Source organism: Ruditapes philippinarum, unplaced genomic scaffold, assembly GCF_026571515.1.
Source record: "Ruditapes philippinarum isolate M1 unplaced genomic scaffold, ASM2657151v2 ctg18368_1_1_1_1, whole genome shotgun sequence".
Taxonomy (NCBI): domain Eukaryota; kingdom Metazoa; phylum Mollusca; class Bivalvia; order Venerida; family Veneridae; genus Ruditapes; species Ruditapes philippinarum.
In genome coordinates, this window is record NW_026857894.1 from 28,759 (window position 1) to 52,858 (window position 24,100).

Here is a 24,100-nt window from a genome sequence, read left to right on the forward strand (position 1 = left end):
GAACTCAGCAGTGTAAACAAATAAGTGAGATGGATGTGACTAAAAAAAGGATTGGAGCACCACACTAAATACCGTATTCCGGTATATACCGGACAAGGCGCTTGAATGATAAAATGCTAGAATCTTGTCTTTTTACCCAACGGAATGAATTTTAACAGGTCTAATTCATCTTTTCACAGCGAATCAAGTACGATAATCAAGGAAAAAAGTAAAAATCGGCGAAAAAAACGATATTTGTCTATTTTGTGATCATGATTTCTGCAAGCGTCTAGCGGTACTGCTCCAATCCTGTATTGAGCTAAATCTCTAGAAAGTAGTTCTTTAAAATTTTGAAATGGCCCAATTAAAGTCATCTCTAGTTAGATTGGTCATAATTAAAGTGTATTTATTGCATGTGTGTAGTTTTTGTGTGTTATATGATGACTTTAAAAGTTGTTTTTTGTGTATTCTCCATGAACTCATTTGTTGGTGGAAGGATTAAAGATGTACTACCCACCAGCTGTCAGGAGTTTTTAAAGTGGTGAATTTAAACAGTGTTACAACAGAATGAAGATTTCTGAAAAAGGTAGATGGCTAACCTATTATATTTTCGGCCTCAATGGACTTAGATAGTGTTAATGTTTAAAGTTGCAGACAGTATATAATTCACCAAGAACAGTGGAATCCAGAATTAAGCCTCAAATTTGACTGATTTACTATAGAACAAATAGTACGAAAATTCACCGGGCCGAGTCCTTGAATGATAAAATGCTAAAATCTTGCCTTTTAACCCAACGGAATGAACTTTAAAAGGTCTAATTCATCTTTTCACACCGATTTATGTATGATTATGAATGAAAAATTTGAAAATTGGCGAAAAAAAAGATATTTGTCTATTTTCTGATAATGATTTCTGCAATTCTTACATTTATTTCACTTTTAATAATCTTTATTTCGCTTGAAAAATTATAGAGTGAAATAAAATAAAAAAACAAAGTTTTATCAACGTTTTCAAAACTCGTTATTCATTTAACGACAGGGGCGGAGCCATTTTTAACACAGTACGTGTGACGTCACACGCACTCGTCACTGCAATGAGCGATTATTTCATACTATTTCACGTTTAAAGTACATCTATAGTGATGTACAACAATTTTAACTCGTACTGTCACAAAAACATGAGTTAAAACGACGATGTATTTGTTCTATGACCTTACGAGCTCGTGTATATATTATGGTTAGGCATACATTCAAGTTGCATACATAACTGTGTGTTTCTATTGTAAATTTAAGGGAATATATGTTGTAAAAAAGCCTATTGACTCGAATATTGGAGCACCGTACAACACTGAATTTAAACACCGCATTCTTTTTCCGTTTGACCGATAAATACTGCAACCGTTTTCATTTGCACCATACTTTATAAGTAACTGTTAATTTACCTGCAGTTATGTTATGTTGCTGTTATCATATATATTATTTTATGGAAAACTTCTTAAGGTCTGATCTATGTATTACATTTAAAAAAATTCCTATAACCGATTTAATGTCAACCGATGATTTAACCTACAAAATAATTTTGGCAACATGCACGGCGGAATCATCTGAATCAGTTGGGAAATGATTATTGAAAGAAATACTTTCCACAACACAATGCTTGGTAACCTCATCGAAGAATGATCTTTCCATGTTGGGTTTATCCGTTTGAATAAGTACGAAAAAAGAAAAGTTATCGACTTACTTATCTATATAGATACCATTGCATTTATCTAACTAGTATTATTTACATAGACCAGACCTTCAGAAGTTTTCCATAAAATAATATATGATAACAGCAGCATAACATAACTGCAGGTAAATTAACAGTTTAAATACTTATAAAGTATGGTGCAAATGAAAATGGTTCCAGTATTTATCGGTCAAACGGAAAAAGAATGCGGTGTTTAAATTCAGTGTTGTACGGTGCTCCAATAATCGAGTCAATAGGCCTTTTTACAACATATATTCCCTTAAATTTACAATAGAAACACAAAATTTTGTATGCAACTTAATGTATGCCTAACCATAATATATACACGAGCTCGTAAGGTCATAGAACAAATACATCGTCGTTTTAACTCATGTTTTTGTGACAGTACGAGTCATGTTAAGGTAGACACGATCTTTTGTAAACACTATTTCTTTGAAGTATGTAATTTTTTGTGAATTGTGTTGTGCTAGATTAACGATAAATTGTTTCGAAAATTCGATGGAGTACATAAATAATTGGAATAATTTTGCAATGTCCAGCAGTAAGATATTTTGTAAGCTATCACCTGCAATTTGGTTATCCCGCCATTAAAATTTTGTCCAGAAATATACGGTGTCTCGGTCAGAAGTATGATATTTTGACGTTGGGCGGAAAAGTTGTGGTAAACGCCCTATCACCGTGTATAATATATGAAAAAAAATCACATTTCACGGCGTTACCGCGAAGCACTATTCACGTGCATTGGCCTTACCTCATAAAAACGGCTTGAATCACATTTTATCAGCTTATTTTCAATTTTCTATGTCACCAGCATTTTAGAAAATGTCACTTGCCTACCAAAAATTGAAATTATACGGTATTATATGCAATGTTGTAGTAATAAGAGTCGACAAAAAGCCAAAACTACACTGAGCCACCATTTTCACGAATGATATCGAAACGTAATTTCGTGGAAAAAAAATCTTAATGAGGGATAAAGTATAATGTCTTCGCAGCCGTATGCGCTATTCCTTTTTCAGTTTGGTTAAACAAAAAATATTGACCAGTTTACTTACCGCGTTGGAAATCTTGCCAGGTATCCGCCATTAATTTCACAATTCTGCGTTACGTTTTACACGAATCGTGCGTTATTTTCACATTCCGGCGTTACTGGACATACACCGTGTTAATTATTTCGTATTTGTGAAATCTTCCAAGTTACCGTTTAAAGAAAAATAAACCCAGCTAAATCAGGCATAAAACTTAAACAATGTCATTCTGTTCACAACCTTAAATGTTAGGCTTATATGGAAGGGTAAAATGAAGAGAAATCGTGAAACATTCTTCTTTGTTCAGTTTTCTGTGATATTTGGATCGTTAATGCTCTTCTCACCCTCTACAAAAACATGTATGCACGGGGGTCAGAAACAAATCTTTTCCTCTGACTTCTTTTTAAAAACTACTGCAAATGCTTTAATTATTGCTTTAAAATCTCATTTAGGTCAAAAGATTGTGTTTGAAAAGCCTATATAAAAGATATACGGATCATACATCTTTCGTTAAAAGTATGGATCATACTTCTGACGTTAAAAGTAAGGATCATTCTTCTGTCGTTAAAAGTAAGGATCATACTTCTGTCGTTAAAAGTAAGGATTATACTCCTGTCGTTAAAAGTAAAGATCATACATTTGTCGTTAAAATGAAGGATCATACTTCTGTCGTTAAAGTAAGGATCATACTTATGTCGTTAAAAGTAAGGATTATACTCCTGTCGTTAAAAGTAAAGATCATACATTTGTCGTTAAAATTAAGGATCATACCTTTGTCGTTAAAAGTAAGGATCATACTTATGTCGATAAAAGTAAGGATCATACTTCTGTCGTTAAAAGTAAGGATTATACTTCTGTCGTTAAAAGTAAAGATCATAAGTTTGTCGTTAAAATTAAGGATCATACTTCTGTCGTTAAAAGTAAGGATCATACTTATGTCGTTAAAAGTTAGAATCATACTTCTGTCGTTAAAAGTAAGGATCATACTTCTGTCGTTAAAAGTAAGGATAATACTTCTGTCGTAATATGGGTCATACTTCTGTCGTTAAAATTAAGGATCGTACTTCTGTCGTAAAAAGAAGGCGTCATACTTCTGTCGTTAAAAGTAAAGATCACACTTCTGTCGTTAAAAAACATGGGTCATACTTCTGTCGTTAAAACTATGGGTCATACTTTTGTTGTTAAAAGTAAGGAACATACTTCTGGCGTTAAAAACATGGGTCATACTTCTGTCGTTTAAAGTAAAGATCATACTTCTGTCGTTAAAAGTATGGATCATACTTCTTTCGTTAAAAGACGGGATCATACTTCTTTCGTTAAAAGTAAGGATTATACTTCTGTCGTTAAAAGTATAGATCATACTTTGTCGTTAAAAGTAAGGATCATACTTCTGTCGTTAAAAGCAAAGATCATACTTCTGTAGTTAAAAGCAAAGATCATACTTTTGTCGTTAAAAGTATGAATCATACTTCTGCCGTTTAAAATTAATTTATCCTTAGAAACTAAGTTAATTGTCTAATTTTCACATGCGCGAAATAATTTACCTTCATTATATAAGCGTTATTGTGTATGTTGTAACATGAATTTCACTATGTTTCTATATGCCATTGTTACTCACAGATAAGAAATAAATATATTAAACGTTTTTGGTTTTTTATGCCAACCCATCTGTGTTTATCCATAATGTGCTTACTTCTTCAAATAATAACGGTATTGTTATACTGTGTAAATTAACATGAAAGAGACATTTGAAATTCGAAATTCATTTATAAGTAAAATGATATAAAATGTTATAATTTTATTTAAGAAATAATATATCCCAAACTGTGATTTTATTGCTCAATAACATCACTGTTTGGAGTTCGGATGCGGGGAATTATATCACGAGGGCGTAGCCCGAGTGATATAATGATGCGCATCCGAACGACAAACAGTGATGTTATCAAGCAATAAAATCATCGATTTGGATATATTATTTCGATTCTAACACGACATCAACAAATAAATGCTACCGTACATGATAATTAGCTAAATTGCGTCTGATTTGTTTCCGTACTTATTGTCAGCGCGTCACATTTTAGTGGTTACGTCACGTGTATAATGATTACGTCACATGTCTAAATATAGAACGTCAAACAGTGATTTTATAGCAAAATAACACACACTTTCGGTTCTTCTATGTTCAATAGGGAAAAATGCGGGTCGTGTTAGAATACCTTATTGTCTTTGTGACATGTTGATATATGTAAAATATATGATTTAAGTCATTCTTTATCGACATTTTAATGTAACACTAAGTGACAAGATAATTGTATTGGCTGGTATTTCTTCAAACATTTCAATCAATGTCGACATGCTGATGTTCAATGTGACACTTTTCCCTTTATAAAAGGAGCTAATTATGATCTTTTTCATAAGCCAAAATTGTATAATTTCTATCACACAATGACAGAATGAAGAAAACAAGAATGGCTATGTTGGCTCAATATCATAATTACGGTATGTCCCTTAAAGGTTTGGCTCTTTTCAGTATATCTAACAGGTCATTCAAAACAAATCTATTAGAGATATACATGTATAAATTTTACATGAAAATAACGTTCTAAGGGAAAATTTTGGAATAAAGTAACAGAATTAAATATTTATCTTGACGTATAATTGTGTCAATTTCCACGTGTAATTCAAGCCGCGCCGCAAAACCAGTCAGTTACAAAAAAGAATTAAAACAATTTTGAAAATAAAATAGTTTACAGGTGTTATTATTCTTTAATATATATAGTTATGAACTATGTTATATGATAAGTTGATAATGATCAATGATATTTAATTGGAAGTTAAATATTGGAATTGGAATATTGCAAAAAAGACGGAAACGTAAAAGTAACAAGTTCTAAAATTGTCACTTAAAAATTCAAATAACCCCTTTGAATATATCAAATTTTGGTCCTAGAAACATACATTGTATCATAGTTTAAGGACCTTTCTGTTGAAAATGTGTCAGAGTTAAATCGTATACATGCACAGTGCATTAACTGGAGTGCAGGTATTAGTTACCCGCACTCAAGAGCATGCCCATTGATTGGCTCATTTTTGCTGGGGTTTACTTATTTTGACGGAAGAGAAAGGGAAAGCGACAGAAATATCATATTCAGATGCTCGTTCATTGGTTACTTTTTCCCGTGGTTTCATATTGTTTTGACTATGATACAAAAGAGAAAGAACATCAAAACACTCGGCAATCTGATTAATACTCGGGGGCTACGCCCCCTCGTACAAATCAGATAGCGCTAGCGCTCTTTCTATTACATAGAGGATACCGTTAACGTAAGTTTAACGTGATTGCATAAGTAGCTCCGCCTACAGTTTCATTAGAAATGCATGATATTTGACAAAAGACGTACATTCGACAACGGACACAAAAGGCTCCCTAAATTTTCAACAATTTTTTTTTATAGTAATGCAATTGTCAATGTTTCGATGCAATTTATATAATTAAACTGGCGAGTTCATGCGTTCTTAATTTTTTTAACTCATTCGAGAATAATTTCAGTTCTAAATGTAACTAGTGCATGCATGTATGTAGTCTATGCTTTATGAGAGTTCATCCGTCCGTTAGGACACAAAAAGCAGTTTTCGCGATCGAGTACGGACCCCGAACATGTCATCAGACATGCCTTTAAAATATTTCACTTTGTAGCACAAACTTGTGATAATATTTCCAACTAATGAATTTTGAGCCGAAACAAGGTCAATGAGCACCTAAATATAAAGTAACAAGTAATGAAGGGCTGTTTTTGCCTTCAAAGGGCGCAGCTCAGATACCAGTCAACGTGTCCCTGGTGAAAAATTCAGCCAAGCTCAAAATCTCCTGTCGGTGCCCTTTCTACGACGTGCACGTACCGACGGGAAGAGAAAAGTTTAAATAATTGCGGATAAACTTCCGATAAAATGGACATGTACAGCTGACCTTTAACTTTGTCTATAGAAAGATGCCATGTATGAACACAAAGTTTATCATTAACATACTACAATAAAACTTTCAGCGGACAATCTACATATTACGTAAAAGAGAAGGCATTTATCCATGAATTAGAAACTGAATATCAGAACTAAATCAGACCTGGTAATAACCCTAAATATTGTTGGTCCCAGCTCTGACAGATAAACTAAATCTGACAGAGAATGTAAATTTGACAGAGGACAAAATATTACAGAGGAACTAAATCTGACGGAGAAACTAATCTAATCTGAGAGAGAAAGTGAACTTTGAAAAAGCAACACAATATAATGATGCAGCATTTATTTTTATCAAAATGTAAGAATATAATTTCAGGTACAAATAAGATATATCATGTAACATCTAAAACAAGTATCAAACAAGATTTGAATACATTTTATAAAATTATGGCAAAAGTGTGTGTGTTGTTGGTGGTTATGGTATTTTCAATGACTTTGAATGACCAATATTGTCAACCATAGGTTTTCTAGTTATGGTATCTGAATTTAAAGAAGTACTATGTTAGATGTTGGGAGATAACAAATTTGCTAATGTCAACAGCAGACTCATTTCTTATAACTGTTAGTTTCTTAAGATTCAAAGAGATCTATAGATAAAATGAAAACTGTCGCACATGATCTGTTCAAACTTTGCACAAGTTAAAAATATGATAGCAGAAACATTTAAGAGGAAACAATTTGGGTCCATGACCTTGTTTCCAGTTAGCTGTCCTTGAATTTGATTTATTTCCCTATTGAAGGTCCTTTCAAAGGCTGATTAATGAAAGGTATGTCTGAAAAAAAAATCTAATTTTTTGTATTTCTTTTTTATTTAATGCTGCGTCACAGTACAAAAGATCATAATTATAATCCTATAAAAATATTCTACCTTTATTCAGTTAACATAAAGATACTAAAAATCATCAGAAGTAGAAATATTAACAAGAGCTGTCCGTAAGACAGCGCGCTCGACTTTTTTATTGCTTGCCAATAAAAAAAGTTTTTGCAGTAAAAGGCAATACAAGAATCTCTGTATTTTTAAAGTGAACAATGGCCATGAGCATTAAGATATTTAGTGAAGAATTATTTTATTATGACATAATTTATGGTAAAGTGAACAAGTGGATAGGAATGAATTTTTTTAGATTTTTTAAGTTTTTTAGTGCTTGCCTATAATACAAAACATTGACAGTTAAGGGCCATAATTCAAATAAAATCTTTGACAGAATTACCTTCTCCTGGACATGTTTGGGAATCATGATTGTAAACAAGTATTCCAACTTTCAAATTAATATCTCAAACAGTTCAGTCAAAAAGTGGACTGGTACTAAAAACTTAACCAAGATTCTAAGTCGATAAAAGGCCTTAATTTTTAAAACAAATCCTTGACAGAGTTACCTTCTCTTGCGTACAGATGGGGGTAATGATGTGAAATAGCATTAAAAGTTTCAAAGCAATATCTCAAAGGGTTAAGGCAATAAGTGGATTTTACCCATATTCAATGTATTTTCTAAGTCAAAAAGGGGCATAATTCTGTCAAAAACCTTGACAGAGTTATGTCCTCTTGTCTGTTGATGAAGGTCGTGATGGTAAACAAGTATGGTCAGTTTCAAAGCAATACCTCCAATGGTTTTGAAATAAAGTGAGGTGGTACAAAAAACTTAACCAAGCTCAATACACTTTCTAAGTCAAAAAAGGGCCATAATTCTGTCAAAAACCTTGACAGAGTTATGTACTCTTGTCTGTAGATGGAGGTTATGATGGTGAACAAGTATGGTAAGTTTCAAAGCCATACTTGTAATACTTCTGAAATAAAGTGGGGTGGTACGAAAAACTTAACCAAGGTGTGACGCCAACGCCGACGCCGGGGCGAGTAGGATAGCTCCCCTTTTCATAGAAAAGTCGAGCTAAAAATGGTATCTGTTTAGATAATAACATCTACCTCAGACCCTTCATTAAATTTTAAACTTGAACTAAACAAAACATAACTACATACAAAGTACACAGATTGTACATTTATTCATGTCTGCACATCTATACATGAAATGAGAGAAATGAATATGTTTTTTTTTACTATGCCTTGACAGAATAAGGCCATGCTTGGCTTAATTATGGGTTATCTGTCCTTGAACTTAACAAAAATACATGTACATGTATGTTAAAGATTTTTTCTGTTTTTCATTTTCTAAGATGCTGCAAAGTTTTAATTCTGTCTATATGAAAATAAGCTCATTTCCTTAAAGGTTCATTACCTCTCAAAATATGTATTTCTTCAAATGAACAATGAATATTGCTTATAATTAACAAGTGTATGCATTTAACTACCATGAAACATAATTTCCTTTGTGTTTAAGAATAAAAATATAGTCCAGCAAAGAAAATAAGCCTACAACACTAAGTGAGCAACAATATGTTTGATTTAAAATATATGTACATGTAAAAGTAGAAAATAAGGGAATGTGTGGAGAAGCACCATGAAGCACCATAAAATAGTTACATACAACTTGATAGTCGTAGCAAACATGTTGTACCAGTAAATGTTGTACTAGTACATGTATCGCAGCAGTAAACAATGTACATCTAAGCAAGTGTTGACATAAGGATCCATTGCATCAGGCATGTGCATCTATGTTCTGCAGACAACATGTTTATCTCTGTTCAGCAGAAAAATGAAATTGTACATATCTGTGCAACAGATATTCTGTTCAAATCTCTGCAGCAGACACGTACATAGATTCTATCTGTGCTGCAGACTTTTAGACTCTTACACTGGCTACCGGTACAGACCTGAATATCTAGCTTGAGGGTAACTGTTTACGGCGGTAACGAGGCTCTGCCAAGTTTCCGCTTAACAGTTACCCTTGAGCTAGATATTCATGTCTGTACCAACAGCCGGTGTTTGATTCTTTTTCTTGCATATCACATGTCAATTATTTTTAGAACAGAAATTACGAAAACTGATATTCTCATTACGCTCTTTTTTCTTATAGTAGCGTATGAACATGTCTCGTGGCAATGACGTCATTTGAAGCACGCGATTTGTCTTACATGAGGGGGTTTTCTAACACTGGTGTAAACGGTAGATAATCCTGTCTGATATGCAAGAAAACAGGTACAAATCTGTACAGCAAACACATACACATGTACATAGATTCTATCTGTGCAGCGGACAACCTATACAAACCAGTGCACAAGACATGTATATATCTGTGCAACAGACAACATTGGAATCTACTGCAGCAGATGTTTGTACAATACAGACAACACACTTCATGAAATGGAAGCATTTTTATGTTTAGTATATAAACTTAGAAAGTTGATACTTTGCATTATAAAAAGTTTGGTGGGATATTCAAAAATCTTCAAAACATCAAAACAATGTGGCACTAAATCTGTTCACTTTCGGGTTTGCATCAATAGCAGAATGGGTCAAGCCACTTTATATTAGTAGCCTTATCTCATTAGCCAAGACACCATCAGATACACTACATAAGCACTATTATAATTGGTGTACAAAGTATATAAAATAGATATATAAGATACACTATCATAACAAATTTAAATGGTTTTCATTAAAATTCTAGTGTTCCTTATAAATAAACAAAAACAACATCATTTTAACATGACATCATGAACAACATTTGGTGTCAATTTTATCATGTTCATACTTAACCTTTAACCTACTGAATTCCTTGAATGATCTTGTCAAGCTGTTCACTGAATTTGTTTGAACTGTCAATTATCAATTCTAGTAACTTAAAGCGGCCTTCAGCTTTTCCTAAGGTAAATCGTTTCATTTAATTGTAAAATCAAAAGTAATAAGGTGTAAAATGATGCATGCCTACAATAAATACATTGACAATAAGGAAACCCCTTAATACCTCTAATCATCTGCTCTCTATATTTAAATTAGTAAAGCAGATGATTTGTTTCCCTGATCTTCTATTTTTGGAAACGAACGTCACTGACATGTTATAAATAGCTCACGGATGCTTTTTTGAAGTAGACTTAGCAGTGATATGACGCATTATTCCATTTAGAATTACTGAAATACTTAGTTTGAAACAACACTGAATTGTTATAAAATAATAATAAAAGCTGAAGGCCACATTAAAAGTAGGTCAACTAACAGGAGAGCCTGGTCAGTCTGCACTGATGTACAGGCTGGCCTGGCTCTATTATACTAATGGTTAAGCCTACTGTATCTTTAGGTTCCAGCCAGTTAATGGTTAAGAATTATAATAATCTTTCTTTTACAAATTGAGATTGCATTATTAACACTTGTACATACTAACAAGTATTATTGTAATATACATTATGTTACAAATATATATCCAAAACTAAATACACATTTTCTTTTAATTAAGTCAATGACTGATGCAAAAAGGCAACACATAATTATCTTATATGAAAAAAGCACAAAAAACAAAACAAACAAACAACAAAAACATTGCAGATCTGTGGAAAACATTATATGACTTTAAATACATAAAACATTTCTACAAAGACAAACTAGAAAATACCCTCTTTACTTTAAAAACAATGAACATACATACATGTAAATGATTCCAGAATATGACATGAATAATTCAAAGACAGAAAAGAAAGCATTTCAATAGTTCAAACTTTGCACAATGTCTTTGAAATATAAGTTTTTTTAACAAAAAAGTACAAAATATAGACATAAATGTTTGATACATAAAACAAAATTAATATGAGATTTTAGAAACACTCCATGCCATTCAAGCACAATTTTTATGAATTCTGAAATAAATAAAATGTAAAAAAAACAACAACAAAATAACTGACTCAATAAAGGGAAGCTACTGCTGAAAAAATATACCCTAAATATTAATATAATTAACTCCCTTCGTAATCTATAACAAGAACTGTCAAGCATATACAAATGAACAAAAACAAAAAGAAGATTGGCAGCTAAGTATACCCTTATTTATGCCTAATTACATACATACATCAAAATCCTAAAATACTTTAAATCCCCAATGTAAATGAACAAGTATCTCAATTTTGAATTTAAATTCACCAAAAAAAAAAATTGTTTTATTTTAAATGTTCTTTTTTTCAGTGATGACTCAAGAAAACTGCATACCTCTCACACTAGGAAGTTCATCTTTAAACAGACTGTGTAACACCATTATAATAATTGACTGCCTGTATGACAAAACAACCCTTTAATGTCACTTACCTTTTTTAATTGACATATTAACAATTCTATAGTTCTTGAAATAAATATTTTAATTTTTTTAATTTTCTTATTGTTAACTATTCATATTTATCTTTAAGTTTTCAAGGGTAATTCCCTTTTTTTAACATCAAAGACAACGTTAACTTTGCTGATGTCATTTGTAAAATGACGTCAAGGGTTGTTTTCTCGTGGCAGCTTTCATATGGTTGTTTTCTCATGGCAGCTTTCATATGTAATCACATATTAACAGACTATGTCACTTCTTAAACATACAATCACACCTGAATAGATTTCATTATTTTATTGTATACACATAAACACATTGACTAGATACAACAAGTCATCATGTACTATACATACACTTTAAATGTCATCCTTACATTTCAATTATCATATGAAATACAGTAATTGGTTTCTTTAATTGGTGAAAATTGAAAACTGGTCGTAACATGAAAAAGCTGAAAGCTAGCATTCAATCACACAGGTCAAAGGTTATCAGACTGAAAAGTTCTCAGCAGACATTGAAAATGAAATACATTTGTACTGTTTTGATACTGGTTAACATTCAACATTTTTGACATTTCGCCATTGAGTAAACAAATTTGTAAGTGTTCAAATCTGTGTTTTCTGAGTGAATTGATGTACATTTTATACAGTTAAACTTTGAAAAAACATATGTGTATCTTGGAAATTAGACTTAGTTCTGTCTCTAAATATTAAACAAAGATAAAACAATAAAGTATTTTGATCCCAGAAATCCCTGTGCAAGCTGGAGTGAATTATTAGGTATAATATGGAATGTCAAAGTTGGTCAGAAATCTTAAGTTGAACATAACCTGGCATTGTTTCTATGAAGAAGCATATTAAAAAGTAATCAATAATAAACTAGTATAAATACTTTTTACTCTTTTCCCCTCAAAGTACAAAAGAATCTGCACCTCAATAGAAATGCAGTTAAATGACTGTACATTTAATCTGTGAAGTTTCATTAGCATTAAAAAATAAATGAACAGTACTTGCAAATGCAATTTCACATAACAAAATCTAAATGAACACAGTAACTCATACAAAAATACCTTAACTTTGTTTCAATTACTATCAAAAGAATAATGGACACTTAGAATTGTCTATTACCTGACTCTTTAAGCAGAAGTAGAAACGCAAATGTCACAATACACTAGTACAGAATCAGGCTTAACATATCAGTAGTGATTACCCAGATTGATAGCTGATTATCTTGTCTGTCAAATTTCAAGTACAAATGTACTATGAAATCATTATTTTTCGTGGGGCACTAATTTTTGGGCTTCTCTTGGAAAGGTCAATCCACGAATTTAACATCCAACAAAATTTTATTTTGTCTGCTGTAAGATTATTTTGCACCACATTATTTACATTTTACCTTTTAGAAAAAAAGACAATCCACAAATTTAAGAACCCACAAAAATATTCTGTGACAAAACCACGAAATTTCATGCCCACGAAATTAAGTGAATTCACAATAATAGTATGCCACAAATTTGAATTAAAGCCAGGGTTCATCTTTGACACTCGGAAATGAAAATCAGGTTAAAAGCTTGAAGAAGCTTAGCATGTGAAGATCAAGCTTACTGAACAAGATAAAATAGTTCATGTGTAAAGGTGAGCATAGTTAGCAGCAGTTAAAAGAGTTAAATCGTCTATATCAGTAGTCTATGAAAAGTTTGATGATGTCATGCAATGAAGAATCCATTTTAGTGCCTTACACATTAAATGATCAAAGACTAATTAGATAAAAATGCTCCAATCATTCCATCATACCATACATAAATTAAACATTTCTGAACAAACAACATTTTGATCAATTATCATATTCCAAAAAGTCAAAATAAATACATCTGACTAAAAAGCCCTTATCACAATAAAATATTTTTCTATCAACCCCATTTATTAACTTTCACAAATGCCGAACACTGTTAAAATTACATTTTAACATTAAAAAATGACATTACAAATAATAGCAACTACATGTATTTAACAATCTATATTCCTTTGTTAAATTAGATTGCATTTTAGTTTTAAAAACTTAAGGCGTGTAATGTGTTTCTACAGTCCTCCTACAAATAAAACTATTCTAGTGAAATGCCTGCATTTCAATTCATTCTTATTCACAATATACATAACTATACTATCAAGATAATGTTATATCACAAACTTTCACCATCAAAAGATCGGCTTGGAGTGATTTTCTCTGGTAACAGAGGTGGGGCAGTTTCAAGGGGGTTGGAGTTCAGTTCCAAAGATTGAGACGCCTTCACAGATGGCTGGAAAAGATATGCATAGAAAATGTAAGAGTATGAGCAAGAAAATAAGATTAAAAAGTTAAATATATAATGTTCCTTTATATTGTATTGCCAGGCTTTCATTATCAAAACTGAGTTGAGTTTCTAGGCATCAGATAATGCCTTGTTCTTTACCAACAAAAGATGTGTTGCCTCTAAGTAACATATGATTTCATTTTAAAATCTTTATTCTTTTTCAAATTTACAATATATATAAGTCATGATTACAGATTTGTTCATTTTGTTGGATTCTAAGTAATAAATGTAATACAGCAACTTTCTGCAGCTTTACTTATAAAGGAAGCCCCTTTGTGCTTTATTTCAGGCACAAGCAGGCACCCGAGTAGAATCACCAACCTTTCGAAACCTAGCTAGATAGCTGCCTCACACAGAAGAAAAGTATTAGAACCCACAGCATCAAGGGGTAAGTGATTTGAAATCAGAGACATTAACCAATTAGCCACAGAGTCCCCATGCTAACAGAAATTTTACTATAAAGGAGTTCACATTAAGTATGTTAGACAGGGACTAAGAAACATTTTTTTTTATAATAACTAGTAAATATAATTTTATATTAAGCATATATACAGAACCTGGGATATATATAGTCAATTCTATTGTCTTATGCCAAGTCATAGCCATTGAAAAGCATTAAAAAAAACAAAGCTGTTTTCAGGAAATGAAACTTTATCTCCCATATAAAATACAACAATAATTTTAGAATGCAGCCTATACCCTCATTTGACATGAAAGCCTGAGCATGTACACAGAAAAAAAGTCACTTAATATTTAAATATTACAAACTTCATGCATTACAATTAAATGTCATATCAGGTATAATTAATTCATTAAATATATACATGTACATATAATATAAAATCATGCAAGCTACAGAATAGAGAAAAAAAGCTCTTAGGTAATTCATCAATCAGAAGCTTGCATAATGTTTGGCATGTTTATTATTTTTATACTTGATTATCTGTTGTAAAAAAAAATCCCAAAACATTGTTTTTTTGTTTTGTTGGTCTTTAGGTCAAAGGTCATATGGCTACTTTCCAGCTTTACCGCTAAAGGATGACCTTACATGAAGGTGCCCATACATAACATGTACATTTATAACTAAGAGTAGTCAAAATTTGTTTACAACTTTATGTATGTATGACTGCTCAGTGGTCTACAGTATTTTGTTTTTCTTGATGTTTTTTTTTTTGTAAGACAGTGGCTGAAAGTCAAATTACCAAAAATAACAAAATATTTTGCATTTGTTACAAATCCAAAAATGTTTGTAAGACAGTGCATATTTAATCACCTGGATACTGTTGAAATATGCCAAGAATAAGCAAGCTGATGATTGGTGGTATACCTTCAGAAAAACTTATATCTTCATACTAGCCATCTTACCTTTAATACCAGTCAAAATGTTTATATTAGCTTTATTGTACTATTTTATAACAGTTTGTCTTACCACTCTTTCAAGTTTTTCCATAGATATAAATACCTATTACTGTTATTTTTTTGGCAAAAAGCTTAAAGGAGCATGCCTCAAGATTCATGCAAATTTTCATCAAAATTTTGAAAATGTATTTGAAAGTAAAATATTGAGAAGAGAACAAATATATTACTTTACACATCGCAAACATCATTTACAGTCGACATTAATTTCCGAAAAGGGGTCAAAGTATGCAAAAAAAAAAAAAAAGCAAAAAAAAAACAGCTGTTACTGCGAAAAGTTACACAGTAGAAACATGGTGCCGAGCGCTGCAAAATGAGTCATTAATTGAACATACCATGTTAATTTTTACTTGATTCTTGAATCTTTTTACTTTTCTGAAATAGTTATCACATTTTTCTCAAGTTTGATTTTCTTGAAATATTTGGGCTCATCTGGAGGCATACTGCTTTTAACATGAAACAGCTGTCCCCACAGGTGTGGCAGTTCTTAATATGCAAACTTATATTGCTCCTGTACACTATATTATTTTAAAATATCTGTATTCTGTTACATAGTTACATGTTACTGTAGATTTTACTAAATAATGTCGCAAATTTTTCAACTTTCTTTTGATCAATTAATAGCACAAAACCAACGGGAAATTTTATCAATACAATAGACTGTCTGTCAGCATAGACTAGTATTTCCATTTCCATAAGACAGGTCATTAAATAAAGGTCTGAATGAAATTACAAAAAATAATAATTATAACCTGAAGTACATAATGTATCAGATATCAAAAATAAGATATGAAAATTGTTTTTTATAAAAAATATATGAATATTTACATGATTGTATTGCACGGTGAGGCCTTGTGTGACAAAACTGTATAGATATAACTTTTGGCACATATTACTTAATATAAGTATTAAATACTGTTCAAATGTATTAACTTTTACCAAGCTAAATATCTTCAATTTCAAACAAATAAGATTGACTGAATAGCGAACAGTGCAGACCACAATCAGACAGTACAGAAAGTGCCGCAGATCTTGGTCTGGACAGACTCACATGGGTAAAATCAGTTGTCGCTAGCGATATGAAGTGATGAATGATAATTTATGCTACTTATTTGGATTTCAAGATCTTATATATCAAATAGCATATATGAATACTGATTCTATTACATCTACAGCTAAAACAACCATGTTTGTAAATGAATTCTTCCTATATCTAACAAAACTATATTAATGAAAATTAATGAAAATGTACTATTGCTGAATATGAACACACTAACTGTTAAAGACAAACTTAATTATTTTACCTAACATTAAAGCATGCATTTTCTTGTATTTCTAAACATTACGAAACAGCGGTTTCGGTAAATTTTAATTCAACATCTGAAACACTGCCACACTTTGTTTTTATAAGTTCCAAGCGTGAAGATTTAACTTGTATAGATATGCCAGTGACTCCACCCTCAAGAACATTAACATTGGTATTTAGATTCTATAAATTGCATCAAATGGTTATCATGAAGAGATATTCCAGTGAGGCACTATAAAAATACAACATTTTTATGTCATCCTCCAGAAGCTAAGGGGGACAACTTGTGTGTAACATTTATTTTGGTGAGGAGAGATCAGGATCTGACCCCATCTTATCGCCACCCTGAAGAAAGGGAGAGGACTGATGTGATACTGATAATCGAGGCATCCATCTGTCAAAGAAACCCACCTTAGACTTGCGAGGAGTTTTTGTTGGAGTGAGGGACTGGCGGGAAGGAAGTGGTGGGGCGTCAAAGCTCAGCTTGCTGTTTTCGGAATGTTTCACTGGTAGAGGTGGCGGCCCGTCATCATCTCCCGAGTCACAATTCTCTGTAATGGTAAAATCATACAATTATTTACTTGAGCTATTTTGTATCCTTAGTTTAATGAAGTTATATAACCAACATCGTAAACAAATTTCTAAATATCTATAAACAACATTTTTAATTATATCTTTTTAACGAAAATAAAGTAATGATTTAAAAACGGAATAAAAGTCAAAAACTATGCATAATAACATAATAAATATAAAAGATGATGGAATGGTTAAAATCATACTATGACAATGTATTGTAGCTTTTAAGTTTTAAGATATTTCATTTTAGCTGGAATGGTATGAAAGCTTGAAGCTTGTTTAATCCACTGTTGAGTCCTCTTCCTGTAACTAACCAGTCCTGGTGTCATATGAAGAAACCTGGTCCATACCTAAGTAAGGTTTGAGCCCATGATCCTTGGGTTGACAGGCAGACACCTAAACCATTAGGCCACCACTACCCTTTAAGCTTTCTATATGAAGGAACACCCTAGGTATCCTCCAGTAACATCTATTTCAAGTATCAGATAGCACCTGGGTAGCCATAATAAATCAAAAGGCTAGCCTAAAAACTCAGTCTAGTGAAAATTACCAAAAAAACTCAGGCAAGATTAAAAACCTACTGAGGTAGGTGACACAAATTCAAGGACCTTAACCACTTTGCCAAAGAGCCACTATGAGGTAAACAAAGAAAAGTAAAGACAACATAAAATGCTGTGATAGCATAAAATTATATTTCAGAATGAAAAGGAAATATAATGCAATTCTGATGACTAAAACAAATTAATTGTGTGCCGTAAATTCCTTAATTTATCTTAATTTATCTTTTCCTTCCTTTTTGTTTTTGTTTGCAAGACCATAGCCATTGAAATAGCAGAAGATCAACATAATGCAAATGCTGGCACATAAAATACAAATGCCCCCTGACACCCTGATGACATAGTGATTTTAACAATGAAAATCCTGAAAATAATGGGAGTTTGCAGAATGTGATGCATGTGCATATGCGTGGGTGATGATGTTCCTTTCTCTGTGAAACATTACACTACTTTAATACTCATTTTTATTCTTGTTTCTTCCTTACACATGTATTAACACAGGTGTTCTATTCTGTTCTATTATTTGTCATGTAATTGGCTGGAGGCATAGAGCCTTTTGGTAAATAAAGTTTTATTATGAATTTTCAATTTGCATAACTTCAGTTAACTTATATGTATTTTCTATTACATCAGCTCCATTGGGGTGGTATTACTATATTATATTGTACGGCTTTTTGTTTGCCCAATTGGAAAATGGAATTTTTTTTAATCCTTGCAGAATGAATATGGTAGCTGACAGATATGCATGGATAAAACTGCCTAAACTTTTCCAGCAGTAACAGAGTTCAAGAACAAGAGCAAGCCTATGCCTTAGGCTATAAAAAATTAAACATTGTAATTCTGACTCTCTAATTAACAATTCAATAGGTTCAAGTTTAGAGCAGGATACATATATAACACAGATTCAGGGGAGGTAAATGTAAAGAGGGACTAGATATCCGGGTATACTACATGTATGCTTCTCTGATCACTGACAGTATCAACTATACAACCAATTATTGACTGTACAAACCTTTCAAAATTCTCCACGCCAATGCTTTAAAATATGAAAAATGGATACATTTATTATATAGTATACATAACCACACAAATCTTAATTGATGCAACTAAAAGTAATTAATTTGTTAAGGGTAGCAACACCATGAAACATGTTGTTTTTTTCCAAAGAATAAGATGTTTCACAGTTATTTAACTGTTTTCTTCAATGGGTATCAGCAGATTCTAGTCATATCAAGAGTCAAGATGACATAGTTTATACAGAATACAAGTGTGTTATCCTGGTGGATTTTATTTCTCATGCGTCCATTGTGTAAAGTTATATTCACACCAGTCTTACGGGCTCAATTTTACACAATCAACACAAGTGATACAAACTAACACTAGTCTTAAATAACGAGCTCTTGGGCACAATCAAGTCAAGTGATACAAATTAACACTAGTCTTAAATAACGGGCTCTTGGGCACAATCAACACAAGTGATACAAACTAACACTAGTCTTAAATAACGGGCTCTTGGGCACAATCAAGTCAAGTGATACAAATTAACACTAGTCTTAAATAACGGGCTCTTGGGCACAATCAAGTCAAGTGATACAAATTAACACTAGTCTTAAATAACGGGCTCTTGGGCACAATCAACACAACTGTTACAAACTGTAGGAATAACTTTCATACAATGTTCCCACAATTTCTTATCCTTATAATTCAGCTGAGGCAGAACTGCCACACACTAAATTGTCATGACAATCAACCTTTACCACACTACATATCATACATGGACTTGTCCATCTTTCATTCTGGACAAAACCATTCATCATATTTAGGGAAAATTCAAAATCAGTGCTAAATTAATAGGAAACAGTACAAACCATTATTAGGAAATTTTCACCAAGAAATAAGAGGGTTTTTTAAAATTTGTTTACTATAAATATATTGTATATATACATAGATGTGTTTTATAATTCAGATAGATAATGTATGTAAGTGACAAGATTTTAGTAAGTGTATACAAGTTAAGATAATAATACAATTTAGTTCCTTCCACCTTGTAACTGACTTCAAACTTAATAATAAAATTAATCTTAAAATCAGTTAATTGATGATAGAATCACTAATTCTATTTATATATTTTGGTAGAGTTTTATGTTGCACCAACACTGTAAGTAATATGGCAAATTTTCAGCTTCGATTGCGGAGGAAGATCTCCAGTTAACCACTTGTACATTATTTCAGGTACAAAAAGACACACAAGTAAAACCACATATTTCTTCTTTGACAGCTGGATAGCTTCTTCGCACGAAAAAATTTCATGCTGTGATTGCAATTCACAGCAGTGAGGGACATGAAAAGAAGATATATATGAAAATGATTGATTATATCTATAGATAATATAAAATCTGTTGTTGTTTTTTTTTTTTATTTTTGGTATGCAAGTTTATTGCAGTTATTTTTTTTGCAACCATACAGTATCAGGTTTCTTAAATGGGCAGTAAGTTATGATTATAACATTGTCTTATAAACACACAATTATATCATTCATTCTGACAGAAAATGTTTATCATCCAAAAGTAAATATCACCTATTTGTAATTGCATACTACTAATACTATTTTTTGATTTTTAAATTTAAGGTATCAAACAATCCAATGCAGTGCAGTGCTTTTCTTCTGTGCCATAATTAATGTATAACTAAAACTTCAAAACAATGCTTAACTTGCATGCCTATTCATGCAAAATACACTGTAGCTAGAAAGGTTTAAACAATAAATATTTTGAGAGCAATATCAATAAAAATAAGTTACAGAACAACTGAACGAAGAAATAAATAAATAATATCAAACAATTATTTTGTTCAAAATACATTTTTGCACATAAATAAAAGACAATTTACACTGCATATAGTAGCTTACATAGTCAATGTAAAACATTTAATGTCAAAAAATTCACATTTCTCTGCAAGAAAGAAAAAGAGTTACGACAATGTCACATTGAATTGTGTATTCAAAGACAGATAGAAGATGACTTTCACAGATTAAATATTGTTAATTAGACATACATCAATTCCTGTATGAAAAAAAAATATATCGGATATTTTTCTAAAAATCACACAATAAAGCTAAAGTTGTAAAAAAAAATTACTAGTGACAATAAAAACTTTTTAAAGCAGCACGCCTCCAGATTCATGTTACTTTTCATGAAAATTTTGAAGATGTATTTGAATTTGTAATATTGTGAAGTAATCAAAAGGAAGCAATTTACACATTATCAATGGCACTTACAAACCACGTAAATTGCCAAAAAGTGGTCAAAATATGCATAAATGGCCTTTACTGCTTTAGTAATGCAGAAGAAATATAGTTGTAAATACTGAAAAATCAGTCATTAATTGCATATAATATGTAGAATATTACTTGAATCTTGAAACTTTTTTCTTTTCCTTACATTTTTCTAAAGTTTGATTGTTTTGAAATAGTTTGACTCATCTGGAGGCATGTAGCTATAATAAACAAGAGGGCCATGATGGCCCTGAGGTCGCTCACCTGTATATAGGCCAGTTTAAACCCCAGGGCTTTTATTTGAACAAACTTGGAAGACACCCATTAGAAGATATGTTTCATGATGTTAAGGTTTTACTACACACATATAATGAAAAACCAATGACCTCTCCCCCCCCCCCACCTTGCAGGGCCAATTTTAACCAAAGGGCTTTTATTTGAACAAATTTGGTAAACACCAATAAGATGTTTGATGCTTAACGTCTAAGCTCTAGCTCATTGGGTTTTTTAAAAGAAGATTTTTTAAGTTTTTACTAAAACATATAGTTACAAACAATGACACCCCTGGGCCCGCACCAGTTTTGACCCCAGGGCTTTTATTTGAACAAACTTTGTAGACACTTACTAAAAGATGTTTCATGCTTAATTTCTAAACTTTAGCTATTTGGGTTTTTTCAATGAAGATTTTTTTAAGTTTTTGCTATACACATATAAGGAAAATCAATGACCCCCTGGGGTGGGGCCAATTTTGACCCCAGGGCTTTTATTTGAACAAACTTTGTAGACACTCACTAGATGTTTCATGCTTAATATCTAAACTCTAGCTATTTGGTTTTTTTCAAAGAAGATTTTTTAAGTTTTTGCTATACACATATAAGGATAATCAATGACCCCCTGGGGCGGGGCCAATATTGACACTCATGAGAAGATGTTTCATGCTAAATATCTTAGCTCTCGCTCATTGGGTTCTTTAAAAGAAGATTTTTTAAGTTTTTACTATATGCATATAGGGAAAATCAATGACCCCCTGGGGCGGGGCCAATTTTGACCCCAGGGCTTTTATTTGAACAAACTTGGTAGACACTCACTAGAAAATGTTTCATGCCAAATATCTAAGCTCTAGCTCTTTGGGTTTTTTAAAAGAAGATATTTAAAGTTTTTTCTTTCGGTTGCCATGGCAACCAGAGTTCTGCATGGAATTAAATTCTTTGAACAATTTTAAAGGTGACCACCAAAAAAACATTCCTGTGAAGTTTGGATGAAATTGGCTTAGTGGTTTATGAGAAGATGTCATTTAAAGTAAAAGTTTACGGACGGACTACGGACGGACTCCAGACGAAAAGCGATCACAAAAGCTCACCCTGTCACTTTGTGACAGGTGAGCTAAAAAGGGGAAAATTTTGCAACGTGTAGTCAAAATAAGACAAAATTTCTATTTGGATTAAAACAATTCTTTGTATGTCTCATATACAATATTTTAATCTGACAGAGGCATAGCAGTTTCTGCATTAATAAATCAGAAGTTTTTTTCAAAGGGGTTTCCATAGTTTGCTCTTCTCTTGTCCCATCCCTGATGTATTTTGTTACCACTTTGACAGTATTTCTCCTCCCTAAATGAGGAAAAAAGTATGCTAGCAAGAGTTTCTACAATTAATACCAGTACTAACTTGTAAATGAATTAACAATAGCTGTTGGTAAGACAGTGCGCTCAACAATTATCAGTGCTTGACAGTAAGAAAAGGGACATAACTTAGTAATAGTAAATGTAACCCAGAGTTATAGGACCTGTGCCAATCATATTAGATAATCATAAGTATGTGAAGTTTCAACCTTTTCACTTCAGTAGTTCAGGGGTTACCAACTTGCATGCAATAACTTAACCAAACTGCAGACAATTCCAAGGCCAAGGTAAGTACAACAGCTCTTACTATTCAATGAATAGTCAAGCTAAAAATAATGGTGGAGAATGAATGGCATTTGACATGTCAAAGATCTGGTTGACAGATCTAATAAAGATCTGGTTGACAGATCTGATAAACACATACCTATACATCTAAATTAGTCTGTAGATATTAATGCTGTTTTCACTGATCAGAAGATCTATTACACATATGGAGTAAAGTATTATATTTTAAAAAGAACTATCTAATTCATTAAATGGACATTGCATTTTCCCAACAGACGTTTTATTGTTCCCTGGTAATATGGCCAAACAGAAGCTGCTATGCCTCTTCCCAATAGAAGAACAGATATAGAGTGTGAAGAATTTACATGCCTGTGGAGGTATACGATATAAATGAAGCAGTTGTATTAGGTAGAGATATCATGCCTGGTGAAGCACCTGGAAGGTGACCCATGTGTGTGAACTGTGCGCTCAGACGCTGGCTGTTCCTACGTTCCTTTTCACTCTCCGGTCTTGGTGGACGTCTTGGCGTGATCTGTTAATATAATCATAACAATTTCATTCATTGAAAATAAATTTATGTTCTTGAAAGATACGTCACAATGAAATTTAAAATGAAATTTTACTCTCTTTTTTTTTTTCAAATTTAATTACATGTACATAAAATTACTTTGTTGGTGACGGATATAGCTATAGTGAACTTACTTCATGCCTAATTTAAGTTAAATGATTTAAGCTTGCCCCTATCTTTA

General features: G+C 32.1%; 1 protein-coding gene across 1 annotated transcript; it reads right to left on the reverse strand.

The window, feature by feature from the left end:
• Positions 1-7,042: 7,042 nt before the first annotated feature.
• LOC132751427 (uncharacterized) lies at positions 7,043-23,883 on the reverse strand (the record flags this gene model as incomplete). The annotated part of the gene is given in 3 exon segments (XM_060741580.1): positions 7,043-14,262; positions 17,450-17,589; positions 23,775-23,883. Coding segments are annotated over 3 exon segments (366 nt in total), but the record flags the coding sequence as incomplete, so codon positions are not given.
• Positions 23,884-24,100: the final 217 nt, after the last annotated feature.